The sequence below is a fragment of the Motacilla alba genome, chromosome 2 (assembly GCF_015832195.1).
Source record: "Motacilla alba alba isolate MOTALB_02 chromosome 2, Motacilla_alba_V1.0_pri, whole genome shotgun sequence".
Lineage (NCBI taxonomy): Eukaryota > Metazoa > Chordata > Aves > Passeriformes > Motacillidae > Motacilla > Motacilla alba.
Genome location: NC_052017.1, coordinates 53,886,754 through 53,903,218, shown reverse-complemented (window position 1 = coordinate 53,903,218; position 16,465 = coordinate 53,886,754). Strand labels below are relative to the sequence as shown.

The following is a 16,465-nucleotide window of genomic DNA, read 5'->3' as shown; positions in this document are numbered from 1 at the left end:
ACAAGCTGCAGACCTTCATAAAAATCAAGGACCTATGCTTAGATTTTTGGGGCTTACCTTCTCCAGTGGGCAGTGTGTGCTGTCTCTGAGAAATGGAAGTAAGTTTGGTCGATCATATTCAGCATAAAGACTGATCTGTTTCTCATGATATCGTTGGCCTTTATGGTGGTCTCTTTTGAAAAGCTTGTGTAAATACTAGGAATCAAAAAAGAATCAGAATTCAAACTCACTTATTCAATATTATTAATGGAATAACAGAAACTCCTGAGTTGGAAGGGAACCACATAGATAATCAAATTCCAGCTCCTGGCCCTGCACAGGACACTCTCAGGAACCACACCATGTTCCTGAGCAGTGTCCAAATGCTTCTTGAACTCAGATAGGCTTGATGCTCCGACCGCTTCCCCAGAGTGGAAGCCTGTTCCAATGCCCAGCCACTGTAGTGGGCAAAGCTTTTCCTAATATCTAACCTAAACCTCCCCTGACACAGCTTCATATTGTTCCCTTGGGTCCTGTCACAGGTCAACAGAGAAGAGATTAGTGCCTGCTGATGCTTCCCTTGTAAAGAAGGTGTAAATAGCTACAAGGATTCCCCTCAGTCTCCTCTTCTCTGAACAAAACCAAGTGACCTCAGCTGCTCTTTGTGTGGTTTCTCCTCTAGACCATTTACCATCTTCGTTGCCTTCCTCTGTATGCATCCCTTCCGTAAACTGACAGTCTGTCAGTTGCCTTTGCAAAGCTCTTGGGCTGTGGACTGCACTTTTCATAGATCTGCTTACCATAATCAGATCTCTAACCCATAAATCACCTCTTCACCAGATGAACACCTGAGCCCTATCTGTAACCAGCAGCAAGTTAAACTTCCCTCTTTAATACAGCCCAAGCCCACAGTCACATGTTATGTACTCCACTGACAGGATGTTCAAACCAAAGAGGAGCTTTTGGAATAGCAGTGTAAGGCCACAGCCTTACAGTGATACTATAATTTTGTAAGAACAAGAACAATTTGACAGTGTATGGAAGTTACAGCTCCAGAAAAACAAGTAATTCACTTTCTCTATGGATCAGCAAAACGTATTTTAGAGCCCACCAACCAATCCCATTTTTGGGTAGGGAAAAAGGAGGAATAAAAGCAAGAAGTAATTGACCAAAAAAGACAAGTACCTATAATGCTGTAAGGAGATGTTAATAAGCCTGCATTATGTTATCAAATTCTCACAGGTACACATTTTAAGATAATTTAACAACTGTGAAGAGCTATGGCCATGCTAAATAGGAAATTGGCAGAAGTAGTCACTATGTCTCTGATAATTTATGACATTTCAGTGTCAGGTGCACTTTGACAAGATAAACACATCGGTAAAAGGTATGTGCAGCCAAGAGTTTACTCAGCTCAACTTCAAATCAACAGAATACAGGAATACTTACCACATGCTGTAACTCAGGCCTGTTTTCTAATTCTTCAACAACTCTGTCAATCTGAAACAAAACAAACCTGTGATAAACATCACATTTACAAGACTGGAAAAAGGACAGGTAATAAAAGCTAGCATTGGACTGCTATGCCATGAACTTGTTTTACTCACGGAAATTTTATCTTCATTATCCAAAAGCATGTCTACCGCTTTCTACAACAGAGAAAGAGAACTCCAGTAGGTAACAGGTACATGTCTTTTCTTACACTCTATATAGTATTATGCTTATTCACTGATAGGTGTCAGATGGACAGACCTACTCTTTTCAGCAACAGAAATTCAGAGAGCAATTCACGTAACACCAGCCTATCCTGACAGCACAGCATCACAGTATTCTTCCATAATACTTCTCCTAAGTTCCCTCATTAATAGCAGTAAATGCTGTGCACCTACTCTGCAGGTGAAGTATGCCCACTGAATCACCATCAGTCACAAAAAGCTACTGCCAAACAATGTAGAAATACCATTTGTTCCATCTCAAAAGGGACCTGCAGGGTGATGACTATGTAAGAAACACACAATTCAACCTGCCTCACAACTGGATTCCTCCAACTTCCTCTAAATGTTTACCTGGAGACCAATACCATTAATCAAGCAGACAAGATCATGTAAGTCAAGTGGCCACCAGGATTCAGGTTCTGCTTCCTCTTTCAAGAGCAAAATTTTGTTTCACTTTCAAAAAATACCAAACCACATATTCCTGATACAACTTATTCTATTGCATTAAAAAAAAAATCATACTTTTTTTTTTCTCCATGAATGGAGAAAAATTGGCGTATTAAAGATGATCACCAACAGTAGAGATTCATATTTTAGCTACAGTGCTGAAAAAAGAGATCTACTTGGTTATCTTCTCAGAAATCACACCAAAATTAATTTGCTTGGGTTTTACAGCCAGCTGGAAAGAAAGAAGATAGAATTCAGCATGGAATAAACACTTCCTGATTTTTGGAATTTAGGTTAATAACCTTGTAAACTTTCAGAAGCAGATTAATTTTCTGTGGTGAAAGGAAAATGGCAAGTACATTTAATATATGCTTAAATAAATTCACTATCTCCTTTCTTTGGCTTATTAATACCAGTATTTGATTCAAAATACAGAAAGAATAACGTGGTGAAATGATACTCTGTGTGAAATGATATTCCATGTTGTGACTTGAGAATCACAACAATGTTCTCAAATGATGCGGACATTCACTTTTCTCACTGAGAGTGACAAATGGAAATGGAAAGGAAACACAAATGGAAATATGAATGAAAAAAAAAAATCCTTGGGTCAATTATTTTGCAATCTAGGCAAACAATCTTCCTTATCTCAGAAGGTATCCAGATGCAGCAAACACACTCTCTGCCTCAACATCATCTAAAGATAATTTATTTTTACTCTGTTAAATTGTATCTAGAGGAAAGTGAATATAAAATCATTAGGATCACTATACCTCTGAATCAAAATCCATGAGCAGAACAATTTTGTCTCTGATAGAACTGAAGAGATTGTGCTTGTGGATCAACTGGAAGACATCTTTGTGCCTCAGAGTTAGGTAGATTTCTAGGGCTCTACCATAGCGCTGATCATAAGTGTACCTGATAAAAACAGGATTATAATACATGTAATGTTACATATTTAAGTGTAGGAAAATCACTTGTGAGAGAAAATATAAACATACTCTAGTATGTAAAACATTAGGATACTACATGATTTTATAAATATCTAAACAGACCTGTTATTCATTTTTGTAAAGGGAAATAAACATCAGGCAACATTAATTTCACCTCTGTTTATATTGGCCTTCATTTGTGTTTGGACGTGCAGTTTTCTGCATTTTCATTCTCCATTTTCAACTCACAGGGGAAGACACACAAAATGCTAGCCTTTCAATTCTTGGAAACCAACTGGAACACTCTTCAGAGCTAAAAAAACATTGTTCTCTTAAAACTTTTGGGCAGATTGTAACATAGCAATGGACAGTATTAACTCTTCTTTCTTCAAACAATCAGTGACAAAATAACACAGTGATCAGGCTGAGAAAATCAAAGAGCTTTATCCCTGTGTGAAGTGACCAAGAACCAGATCAGTTTTGGCACATTTTCCAGTCACATATTTCCATCCATGCAGTAAACCTAAATACACTACTTCTTAAATAGTGGACAAAACCCCCCATAATTTTATTTTTACATGGGTAATTCTGAAATGCACAGTTCAGAAAAGAGGTTTCCTCTGACAGCATGAAGAGGAATGTCAGTTATTTACTTTGGAATAAGAGGAGTTGGAAATCCAATCTCATGCTTAACAATTTGTTTTCATACTCAATGTGAACATTACAAGGAAGGGTAAAGAATTGCTAAGCTGTGCAATCAGCAGAGTGGAGAGGAGAGAAAGCCAACACTCTGTAGATGCAGCAAAGAAGATTTCTTTTAAGAGAGCTAAACAAATATGGATAAACTGCAGTACACTATTTTAAGTGTATTTTTTGTAACAGGAAATTAAAACTGTAATTTTAAAAACTCACAATTCTGCAAGTGTTCGTAGCAAAGTCCTGTTCTGTGGATCTTTCTTCAGGTGATCCACTACAGCTTGAACTATGATTGTGTTGTTGTACAGATCTCCAGGCCATTCTTTTATTAGGGTTGCAAACCCCTAAAAGTATACAAGATTGTTACAGAAACAGAAAGAATGGCCTAAGGAGCATTTCAAAACATCAAAGCTTCAGCTAAGCCTCTGAGATGATACCTACTGTCCTTAACCTTTAAGGAACTTTCATGTGCCCACAGACATGTACAGTGCAGAACACAGATTTTCCCTTCTTAGGACAATATTATTATTCATGAAGCTGAGTCTCTTTCAGGTGCTGTATGCTTTGTGCATCACCCCAACCACTTATGCTACATTAAAAAACCTAAGAATAACAGTCTAATAAATAATTAATATTACACTATTTGCATGCTTTGAAGAACATTCTATTCATTCTCTTAAAATTAAAATTCAACTTTTAAATATTGTCATTATTGTGGAACTGTCCACTGATAATCTGTTTGAATACACCAGAGAATTTGCTGTCAGAAGTCTTCACTGCTAAGGGTATTTGGCTGGCTATAACTATGGGACACATCAGGCTGGAGTACCTCATAGTCACTTTCCAAAAATTCATGCAGGACCATTTCGTAGATCAGAGGTTTCAAAACTGGATCTCGTCTTGGCAAGTAATGACTAATTGCCTACAGGAACAAAGAGAACAAAGTGTCCAATGGTGAATGACATGTAACATCCTGGTACACTGATGGAAAAAAAGAAATGCTGTGAAACAAAGAACAAGGCTATATGCAAAACATGGCCCCAGTAATCCCTGGAAACCTTATAAACTCATACTTGTAAGCAGCACCCAGAAGTATTTACTTAGGATTATACACACTGGAATTTTATAACTCGCTGGAAAGAACTATCATTTGAGAGACAGGTGGCAAGACACTAATTAGAATAGGAGAAGCAGCCATTGTCCTTAAGAGACCAGTAATTATTTAGAAAACAAAACCCATAAAAGACCCCTCAAAACAAGAATGTTTTCAAAATCCATTTTGTTAAGTCTTGGCCTTAAAAAGGTTTAATGATTCATTAGCTGAAAAATATGTTGTAGTGGATTGACCCTGACTAGACACCAGGTACCCAACAAAGCCACTTTCTCACTTCCCTCCACAACTGGACAGAAGAGAAAAAATATAACGAAGGGCTTGTGGGTTAAGATAAGATCCAGGGATCACTCACCAAATAACATCATAACAAAACAGACTCACATTTGGGATATTAATTGAATTTTTTAATAACCAAACCAGAGCAGGATAATAAGAAGTTAAATAATCTCAAAAACATCTTCCTCCATCCATTCCTCCTTCCTGGGCTCTACCTCCTTCACCCCAGAAACACAGAGAGACAGGGAATGGGGATTGATTAACAGGGATTGATTGTCAGCTCATCACACCCTGCTTCTCTTGCTGCTCAGGTAGAGGAGTCCTTCCCCTTTTCCAGCATGGGGTCCCTCCCACAGGAGACAGCTCTCCACAAACTTCTTTAACATTAATCCATCCCATGGGCAACAGTTCCCCACGAACTGCTGCAATCTGGGTCACTCTTCCATTGGACGCAGTCCTTCAGGCACAGTCCACTCCAGCATGGGCTCCTACACAGGCTGCAGGTGGATCTCTGCATCCCCTCTGTCCTCCATGAGCTGCAAGGACACAGATGCTTCATGGTCTTCACCATGGCCTGCAGAGAAATCTCAGCTCTGGGGCCTGGATCACCTCCTCCTCCTCCTTCTCCACTGACCTTGGTGTCTGCAGAGTAGTTTCCTCTCTTATATTATCACTCAGTTCTTCTCTGGTCACAGTTACAACTGTGCAATAACTTCTTTTCTTTGTTTTTAAATCTGTTATCGCAGAGGTGTTCCTATCATTCCTGATTGGTTTGATCTTGGCCAGCAGTAGGTCCATCCTGGAGCTGGCTGGCATTGGCTCTGATGGACATGGGGGAAGCTTCTGCCAGCTTCTCACAGAAGCCGCTACGGTAGCACTCCCACTACCAGAACCTGATCACGCAAGCACAATATATGTGTAATTTTGAATTATGACTTTGGGGTCACCACATTCTATGAAAAGCTATTTTTACATACCCAATTGAAAATTAATTTGAAAATATATCTCTCCATGAAAAGGGTGAAGGCATATGATGTGTTACTGCATAGGAGTTGTTAAGGAATTGCATTCCAGCAAGCAAGAGATGAGAAGCTGCCAGAATAAATCAGCTCATACCCTGGAATTTCAGCACAGCATCTAATCAGCACTACTATTCCATGCAACTAGAGGCCAAGATTATTTCCACCTGCCAAAATAAATCCCACTGCTACCAGCTGTCTGGGGATTGTAGGGTTTGCAGCTGAGGGACCAACACCAGTGAAATTCCTCCATACACTCAGAGATGTTGCCTGTTGCCCGCTACTGGGACATGGTACAATAGCATTTTGTTACTGAACTTGCTTGAACAAAGCAGGAAAAAAACCATCTTACTACATTTTAGACCTCTCCTCTCCCTGTGCTGTTTGGACTTGGCCAAGTTTTTGAAATGTAGTGCTGCCAACATCAGCTCCCACCAGCTGTCACAGGATTTATCACTTTTGAACACATAGAAAGCAAGCTAGACATTAACTAGATACTCTAAGGCAGAAGACAATCTCTAATGGCTGTTTTCACTCCCACTTTCTACCTTCCTGCTACCTCCTAAATGAACAACTTCCCCCAACAGACTGTTGCAACTCCTGGCTGCTGTTTGGCCATACAGCAAGCTCTGGAGAGGTGTAGTTTCCTTGTGTGTGAGCCAGGCTGCTTCATGAAGAAAACTTCTCCTGCCCCATATCCCATTGCTCTGAAGAAAAAACACAGCCACCTCCTGCAGTTTGACCACCATACTCAGGAAAGCATACATGAAGCATGTAAGAAGCATACAAGTTATTTTTAAGCCTTGGCACAAAGGTGACCCATGCTGGAGGTTACAAACTCTTCCTATTTTATTTTTAAGCTGCAGTTAGGGAGCAAGGTAGACAAAAAAGCATCTGAATCAGACTGCCTTTGTACCAATTCTTGAACTATGTGGTAAAGTGACTTTAAATAAAAAAGGGATACTATACAGAGAAATATTTTCTTCCCTTGTTTCTTTTCAAGATCTACTTTCAGACTTTTTATCAATAAATGTAAGGATGAGGTATATACAAGAAAACCCATATAAAAGTTGATATGAGATAGCCTAAACCATCTCACCAATAAGCTAGAACAACAATTATTTATTCCTCAAAGGCTATCTAAGAGATGAAAGAGCCTGTTAGGAAAATGCTTCTCTCTGCTATGCCCACTTCAGTCCGGTGAAGTCTTTCAAATGTCTTCCATCCAGTGTTTTGGTTAAAGCACTGCTGCTGCTAGCTGGTCATCCTGCACCACTGCTGAAAGTCACTGCTGTCACAGCAAACAGAATGGAGGGTTATCCCTCATGCCACAACAGCCAGCACTCACACAGTTTGAAACCCTCCTTTGAATCCATCTACCTTCCTCAGCTGCTTCAGCTGAGACATTAGATTTTATACTGAAGTGACTTGAGAACAAGTGATGCCATTTTGGGTTTTGCCTTTTTTTCTTTTATATGGTCTCTGTATTCTTCACATGTATATTTGTTAGTCTGTCACCTATTGTATTAGTGACTAGTTTTCCCAGTACTTTTCCATGGCCTTTCCTTAAGCAAAAAGACAAAACAAATTCCAGAACTCCAAGCCCCAGGAGGTACAACGCCCTCTTGGTTCTTCCTGGGAACCAAGGCTGAGAACAAGTCTTCGAGATACATGTCATAGACAGAGCACAGCACAGTGTTGAAGCGGGGGCTCCAGAGAAGAGACTTGACCTGGGGGGGAATTGCATCAGCACTTGTCCTCCTCATTGGTGCTTTTTATCAATTATGCTAATTTCCTTAAACCTATAAATGTGTACTCATCCCTGTAGGGGTGGGCTTTCGTGGACACCTTTCCATAACTGTTCCTGAAGGCCTTCAAATAAAGATTCTCTTTTATATTACCTCCTTACTAAAATTAGGTTGAGTTTCATTTCCAGGTTGGGCAAAAGGCAACACAAGCACGTAACTCCCTCAAGCCACCAATGCTGGAGCAGGAGAGGAACAGATCACTGCAAGGCTCTAGAATCTTGAAACTGACACAACTAGGTTTCATAGAGGACATTCACTGAAGATGAGAGACATCAGGATATCAAAATGCAACCTTCGGTAGCCAAACAGGACCGCTTAATACAGAACACTCAAAAACCCCCTAAAATCACACACAAACAACAACACTCACCCCATAGAATTTGACACTGGGGTATCACTAACTCCTCTGTGCAGGGAGGAAATTTCAAGCCTTTAGATTACTGTCACCTTAGTTATTGGCAAATCATGCTAGATTTGAAACATCACATTTCAGGCAACAACTTATAAGCAGTACAATTTCTTCCAAGACAATTCTGTTGTGAAATAAACTCTGTTTCCACATCTCAGTAGTCTCCTCATCAGGGCTGAAAGCCATTACAGGGCAGTCACAATATGGTGTTTAATATCTGCTAGTCATGTAAATAGGTAAAAATTCCACACAAGTGATCCCAAGCATTTCAAGGATCCCTTCATTCAGATCTGACTTAATTTAGTTCATCCTTTATGATACTCAGACATCTTTAGAAATCTGGGAACAGTTATATGCAACTGAAAAAGTGAAATAAGGCAGGCATTTTCTAGAACAGCAACTTGAAGCTGAGTAACATAATGGACTGCATCTCATGTATTTCTGAGTGTTCCTGGGCCTAGGCTCTAAGAAGAAAAGAGATATTCTAAAGGCTGAAAACAGCCAGCTGTTTAGAAAGGTGGTAATTGAGGTGAGATGTTTTTGCAACAAACCTGCAAATATTTTTGTATTTTACAGTCTGCTGGATGATGTAAGTGGAGATAAGACAGACATCCCTTCCAGACATTTGCAGCTAAAAACCAAAATGAACCCAAAAGAAGAAGCAGTGTATCAAAAATTCACCTGTACCTGCATTTAAGTCCTTTATTGGACTAAAATAAAGAAACAGAAACATAGGATTTCATCTTCCAAAGTAGTAAAGAACACACCAAACCACAGACAAGTCATACTAAAGGCAAGGCTGTTTTTGCACTGGAGTGGCCCTGAAACCGAGTCAGACATTTCTGAAATTTGTAATGCTGAAACACTTTTGGTCTTTGAACAGAATTAAATAGCTCAAAACCAGCAAGGAACTGCATGCTGTGAGATCTTAATAGTATGTCCTTTTTGGCTCATTGAGTTTGAATAGGAAGACATAAAATTCAGAAGTAAATGTACACATGTTACCAAAGGGAGTGTGCATAAAGTTTTCAATTGGTTTAGCAGTGACAGTACTAGGTTTTATGTCCTGTGCAATTTATTAACTGAGACTCTCACATTAAATGTGTACTGTTGTAGTAGCTGGCTTGCAACTAGGGAAAACACCAGGCAGTGCAGACAGCTCCTCTTTCTCACCACCATTTCTAGCACACAGCATAGGTCTTCACTGCTGCTTTGCTATTCTTTAACACTTAAAGCTGTGTAACTGTTGCAAAGGACCTGGATTTGCCAGGATGACTGGCACCCACATAGTCTATTTTCCTCAATACCTGGGGTAGTATTTTTAGGACATACTGGAAACAAATGAAAAATAAATGGAAAAGATGTATTTAACTGTGAACATCTTAGTAAGTAAAAGCTTTGTGGGTGGGTCTTTCATGTTGGAGACTGCCAACAAGTAAACATACCACTATGCCTCCAATCTTGTTTTACGTAATTTACACATCAATTGGAAAGACAGCTGTCTAGAAACAAACAGAGATCTGGGGCAGGAATACTAGAACAGGGCCATTAAATGTGATGCTTTAGATACTTGGTCAATACAAACAGTAAGTACAACATACAAATTACTTGAGTGCAGACACAGAAATTAACTTACTTTAAGCTGACCTATTTCTTTAAACTTGTAAACTTCAAATTCCCAAAGTTCTGTGTTTTTGCCAAGGATTTTCTGGCACTTTCTGCAAGGAAAATGAAAGAGATGAGAACAAAAGTAGGTACAGAAAGTAATACAAATGTGACAGCATTACTACAAGGACTCATTTCTTCTCCCTGTTGTGACATTTGTAAAAGTGACTTATTTTGGCAACCACCACTTTAGGTAGAGTATGCCAGGTTCTCCTCCTTTCAAACCTTAAAATTTTGTTGCATCCAAGAGGATTAACTGCTTATTATGCATTCACCCTTAGTGATTAGGGCCATATTAGCTTTCATAGAATCATGACATGGTTTGGATTGGAAGGGAGCTTAAACATCATCTAGTTGAAATCCACACACCATAGGCAGAGATGCCACCCTCTTGGTCAGCTTTATGAGTGAAGTCTTTATCTCAGCTGAGAAAAACTGAACACTTAAAAAGATATGCCTACGCTTACATGTACATGAAAACAAACACCTTGGGTAATTTCTGATCTTTACTTTAGATTCCCATATTTGACATTTTTGTTTATACCTACGCAAAATCAAATTATTTTCTGATGTTCTTACGTGCAATAACACAACAATAAACTGGGTTTATCAAAATCCAAAGAAAACCTTAGTTTTGAAAATCTAGTGTGACTTTGAAAAATCAAGGCTTACTTTCAAAAATATATGCCTCAATATCAGTTAAAATTTACAGCAACTTTTAGGCCACTACAGGCAAAAAGATATATGGCACTGCAATACACCTCTATGTTTTGAAACTTCAGAAATTCCAGAACACACAGAAAATCAACATCCGCAAATACTTCAGAATCAATCATTTGTTTTTGCTTTTTCCCCCACACAGACACACTTCAGCCAGCCAAAGAAGATCTGTAATACTAGGTTACCGAGCAGCCAGGTCATACTCTCCTTTCTCCATCAGGTGATTTATATAGGCTAAGCCAATGTCCTAGAGGGAATAAAAACAGAGAATTAGTTATAAAAGTTTGGAAGTGAACTACCTGACTACTGTACGGAACTACTGTAACAGTAGTGCACACAGCTGCAAATTCAAGGCTCTAAGTGGATCCCCTGATTCTCCTTTACAAGCAGGACCCACAGAACAATCAATACAAAATACTTTCATAGACTGCTCACAGGTTCAACTAAAGGTGCTCTTTTAAATAATTCTCATAACCTCACTGATGCTGAGAAGACTACTACCTCTAATTATTAAGGATTGTTTGAAATGCATAACTGATCTTGTTGCGCTCGAATTAGTTCAAAAAGAAAACCACCAGTCATGTATAAGATGTGCTCTTTGTCAACACAGTTTGCAGAGGAGGGCAAAAAGTTGGTTGAGAATAGAAATCCTAATGCTGCTTAATCAAGTGCAGGAATTACTGAGAACTTAACAAGATTATTAGTTATTACATACCAAATTTTCTTTCTCAAAGTTCATCACACAGGTCAGTTGAAAAATGTTTCTGATATGCATTTAATATATATTAAAATTTTGGCATGAGCCTCCTAATGTAATCTCAACACTCATGTCCATCTTGACATAACCCAGTGTACTCATTGCATAACTTAAGAATCATATCACTAAAAAAAAGCACATTGTTTCTAGAAAGAAAAAAAAAAGATGCGAAAAGAAAAAAAACCAAAGCTGTACAATGAAAAAGAAGTCCTTGTTTCTTAAAAAAAAAAATTAAACAGTTGCATCTTCTGAGGCATAACATTTCTTTGATCAATATCAAGGACAGTATTTACCATAGCAGAATATGAATAGGGGTATGCAACAACTTCAACTGGTCAGTCTACTACAAAGTTAGAAAAAAAATGCATATACACAAAATTTTAGGATTTCATTATGCTATAGGAATCACCTTCATATTTTCAATTCACCATTCTCAAGAAAGAGGATAACAGAAATCTTCATTCTCCTGTGGACTAGCTTCCCAGAGAAGATGTATAGAGATGTAGAGAAAAAGAGATGCAGATCTGGTTGTTTTAGGATCTCTGTGCTCTGCTCAAGAGGTGCAGCGGAGCAGTGATAATTACTTCCATCTAAAAAATCCGCAAGGCAACCAGACTTGTCAGGTGTCCTGAGTGTGGTGTCACAAGGCAGTGAGAACAGGAGTTGTTTCAAATCAGTGATACTACTAATCCTTCACTTAGGGCTTGATGTAAACATTCTGTTTCCCCAACACATCCTGTTGGCTTTTGCTTTAGACACCAAACTCACAAAAACTGCTTGCATTTCACTGAATTTAATCATTTATTGCAGAGCAAATTTCTGCAAAGCAAAAGAAAAGCTGTGGGGTTTCTTCATTTAGTTTGGTGGTTGTCTGTTTGGCTTTCTTTTTTTCCTCCTAATGCATTGCCAGGACCCCCTTTAACAATTCTTTACATCTTTTGCAAGGGTCACAGAGTAGTTTTGTTAAATGCAAACTCTGTGATAGGTAATGGCATGTCATTTAAATCTTGATTCAACTTCTGGACTACACAAGAATAAAAGTTTTTAAGACATACGGATATACAGCGTGCTTATAACACCAGTAATCTGGCCAAAAAATTAAACACACCTTGAACACTTTGTACAGATTTCAATTTAAAGCAGCATCAATGTTAGTGAATTTAAATGAAAGCAAACAAACAAAAGCTAAAATTAGTGACACTTTTGTGTCTATTACACCATTTCCCCTTTTGTTTTAAACATTGATACCCTTTGTTGCTCTGTGAAAGGGACTATAAACATAGGAAATAACTATATGTGAGAAAATAAGCATCTCTTAAACTTTCTACAAAATCCTGTCACATTTACGAGGTATAAATTAAGGAGAAATTTGTCACTCCTGCCTGCAATCTCTAATAGTGAAATACTGTGTGTTACTTCAAACACCAGTAAATTTAATACAAAAATAAAAGCAAACAAAAACCCCCATCAGCAATCAGAGAAATGGAATTATCTTCCTTTCAATGCCAATAGCACCTTCATAAAATGCAGATCCTTTCATGTTTCATGGACTAAAACTCCTGTTCTGCAGCTGAAACCAAGAAATCACATGCCAGTTGGAGTATGCCTAACAGTTATTTCCTGGCATTATAAAAAACAGGGAATATATTTGTTGCATCTTACAGCATTCTAAATGAAAGAAGATATTATATTTTGAATAGAAGTTTTGAGACTTACCAAAATCCTGTGCTTTTTTATGGTTTTCTGACTGATCTCAGCTGCCATCAAAGCTTCCTATATTCAAAAAGAAGAAAACAGAGATAGCAGTCAAATACACTAATTTTCAATACAGAAAGCTCTAGAACTGTATAAATCAACTGTTTTTCAGAGTAGGGTGTTGGAAGCACTAGAATTTTTAATGCCATGGTTGGATGAACAGCTTTGAATTCATATTCAAACAAAAGCAGTCAAGCAAAGAGCAAACTACTTTTGTTTCCATCTGGGTTCACTCCACATTATTATATTAAGATCAAATCACAACAAAACACACAATGCAATCACATTTGATCATTTTCAAAAGAGACCACTTCACTACCAAAACCTGAAAAAAAATCAACAGGAAAAGGGGTGAATGGGGGAAAGCTACCTTCCAGTTCCCCCGCCCAAATGTCTTCTTCAATTTAAGTGTCATTTGCTGTTCTTCTATTTCTTCTTTTTTTTTTTCAAACGCGCAAAAAAAAAGCTGACACTTTTACAAATAAAAATGAAACCTTTAAGATACATCATAACAGGCCTGTCTACTAACTTGAATGGCTTTCATAAAGGCACACACACAGCTGTCACTTGCAAATTACTGGAGTCTTCAGGGACCAAATGCTGTGATTTACATATATTGCAAAATTACACTCATCATACAAGTTTGTTATTCCAATGCAAAAGCATCCACAAGGATTGAAACAAATCTGCATGAGAAATATCATGATTATATTAGCAAAAGCAATACATGCTGAATGGCTTCTCCACATTTTTTTTCTTATAATGGGCACACAACAAACATAAATTAAAATTTGCAAGTTAACTTTATGCATCATAACAAATGTTCTAAGTCAATAAATGCAGGATATTAGAATTCAGACTGTGTGCATGTTCATATGGTATGAAAGAATTTATTATTACTGTTTTAGGTGTTTAGATATACATACTCAAACATCAGTATTTACGCAACCAAATGGTGAGCTGTTTTTTTTTTTTTCCAAGAGAGCTGTATACCCTTGTCTTTTAATATTGGATTAGCTTTATTGTGAGCAACACCAGTTGCAGCATGTGCAGGTACAGTTTAATACCATAGTATTCTACTTTTAAAAGCACAGCTCATTAGTTAACTCTTCTGCTATTCTAAATCCAAAACCCAGCTTTAATAATTTTCAGTGTCAGCTAATACATTTCTTAATTGATGATGAGAGCAGTATTTTCAGCATCTAATTCAGCTACCTCACTTGGGTGAAATTCTGATTAATTGTTTCAGTAGTGAGACTAACTCTGTAAGAGATGGAGTAATGTATAGTTAACTCCCATCCTTTACAAGCATTTACTCAATGACTGTAGGAACAGAAATGGTCCAATCCAAATGACCTAGCAAAGTCCATCATCCTACTCCAATTTCTAAACAAGGAAAGTCTGAAGGAGAGAATGATGTAAAAATTACTTCGTATTTCTTCTTTTCAAGAAGCCAGTCAATGTGATCATCTTGGTCCCGCTCTTTGGCCACAACCACATCTCTTGGGCTGATGATATAAAAAAGTGATTCACCTTCCGAATACTCTGCAAATGCATACACAGTTTTAATATTATTATTATATTTTCTTTAGATAAAGTTCTGCTTTTTAGCATACCCTTGAGGGGAATTTACAAAGAGGAAGACAGCAAGGCTACTCCTGCAGGACACATTAGTTTGGATGCTGTATTCTCCAATAAATTAAAACTGGTTTAAATGGCTAAATATATTTTAAAAAACTACTTCAACTTATTGCAAATTCTGATTCATCCACTATGTGTAAACTTTATGATGGTTTAGAACCCATCATTATACTTTTAGAAGACTATTACACTACACAGGCTGCAATAAACTTATCCTTACCATCAAGGTCAAGGCCATCAAAAGCATAAATGATAGATGCCATAACCCCTGGGGACACAGTACATCATTACAGCAATGCATTTACAATGCTGCAAGTTAGGGCTATATGTATAATGCATTTTCTTACACCGTAAGCCTTTATTTTTGAGTAAGCTGAAAGAAAAAGTACTAAAAGGTCAAATCAAATGCAGAAGATGACTGCTCTGAATAGTTATAATTTGGACAGAACCATGAAGAAACATGAATACTTTGTAGGTACAGAATAGAAAACCACTCACTGTCCAGATAATTTTCTATAAACATACAAATACACTCCTGAAGTGATAAGCAATTCACAAAATAATGCTTGTCTTAAAACCATATATAACATTTAGACTTTTCAGGTAAACTAGAATATTCATAAAGCATAAAAGTACAGCTGTGGACATCAATGTTCTGCTTTGGAAGATGTATAAAGAAACCCCAATTCTAGTGATAGCAGCATTGATGTTTTTGAGGTCAGAAGGAGATACACTACATTTCTGGTGGCTTAAGGGCATAGATGTACACAAAGAGGTTTGCCAAGCCTATGATTTGAAGCATGCTGCCAGAGGAGATACTTAAAATTCAGATTAATGGATTTTAAAAGCCAGAAGAAATGCTTCTGTATAAGACAGGCTACATAATCTTCTCCAAAGAATTCTGCATCAGCTTTGCCATGCATTTTTCTGAGCTACAACACATAGATCAGAAAACTATCCCATCTTTAAAGTAGGCATACATTGTGCCAGGGCTTGATGTCCCTTCCTGTTACATAATTAGACCTATCTTCTAGGTGGAGCTTGCCAAAATCCAGTTCCTATTAATTCCATTTTACCATTTGAGGTCTGTAATATAACTGGCAACTTTGTCAGTACAGAGAAGCTAAATATCAGTGGGCCCCTTTTAAGTTGATCCATGTACATCTCCAGACATTGTGCCACTCATTTCACTACTCCAGAAGACCTCTGTGTAAAAAGAGCTCCTATGGATCATATGTTGAATAAATCTCCTTCAAAGATATTGCTCTTGACAATACTGGACATTACATGAGGTATATACTTCTTCCTTCTCCAGTATGTCTGACCTCATAGATGGCATTAAAATCATGATGTTTAATTACACACATTTGTTTTCTTTCATATGACTGGTTCTTGTGAATTTCCACTCTACACTTCAATGTCCTAAGCAGTTACAGCTGTTGACGGAGATGACAAAAAAAATGACATAAAAATGAAAAAGGAGACTCAGTACACCCAAATATTTTTTTAAGCAAGGTATGAAAACAAAACAA

The 16,465-nt window shown here is 37.7% G+C and overlaps 1 protein-coding gene across 4 annotated transcripts in view; it reads right to left on the bottom strand.

The window, feature by feature from the left end:
• The window catches only part of VPS41 (VPS41 subunit of HOPS complex), a 114,492-nt gene that overhangs the window by 23,687 nt on the left and 74,340 nt on the right, over positions 1 to 16,465 (bottom strand). For all 4 annotated transcript variants that reach the window (XM_038161897.1, XM_038161905.1, XM_038161916.1 and 1 more), the window contains 10 exons: positions 14,722 to 14,837; positions 13,254 to 13,310; positions 10,966 to 11,027; positions 10,032 to 10,113; positions 4,599 to 4,691; positions 3,986 to 4,113; positions 2,915 to 3,059; positions 1,587 to 1,628; positions 1,429 to 1,479; positions 58 to 195 (listed from right to left, as the gene is read on the bottom strand). In XM_038161897.1, the coding sequence (XP_038017825.1) occupies positions 58 to 195; positions 1,429 to 1,479; positions 1,587 to 1,628; positions 2,915 to 3,059; positions 3,986 to 4,113; positions 4,599 to 4,691; positions 10,032 to 10,113; positions 10,966 to 11,027; positions 13,254 to 13,310; positions 14,722 to 14,837 (914 nt within the window). The remainder of the gene's footprint in view (positions 1 to 57; positions 196 to 1,428; positions 1,480 to 1,586; positions 1,629 to 2,914; positions 3,060 to 3,985; positions 4,114 to 4,598; positions 4,692 to 10,031; positions 10,114 to 10,965; positions 11,028 to 13,253; positions 13,311 to 14,721; positions 14,838 to 16,465) is intronic.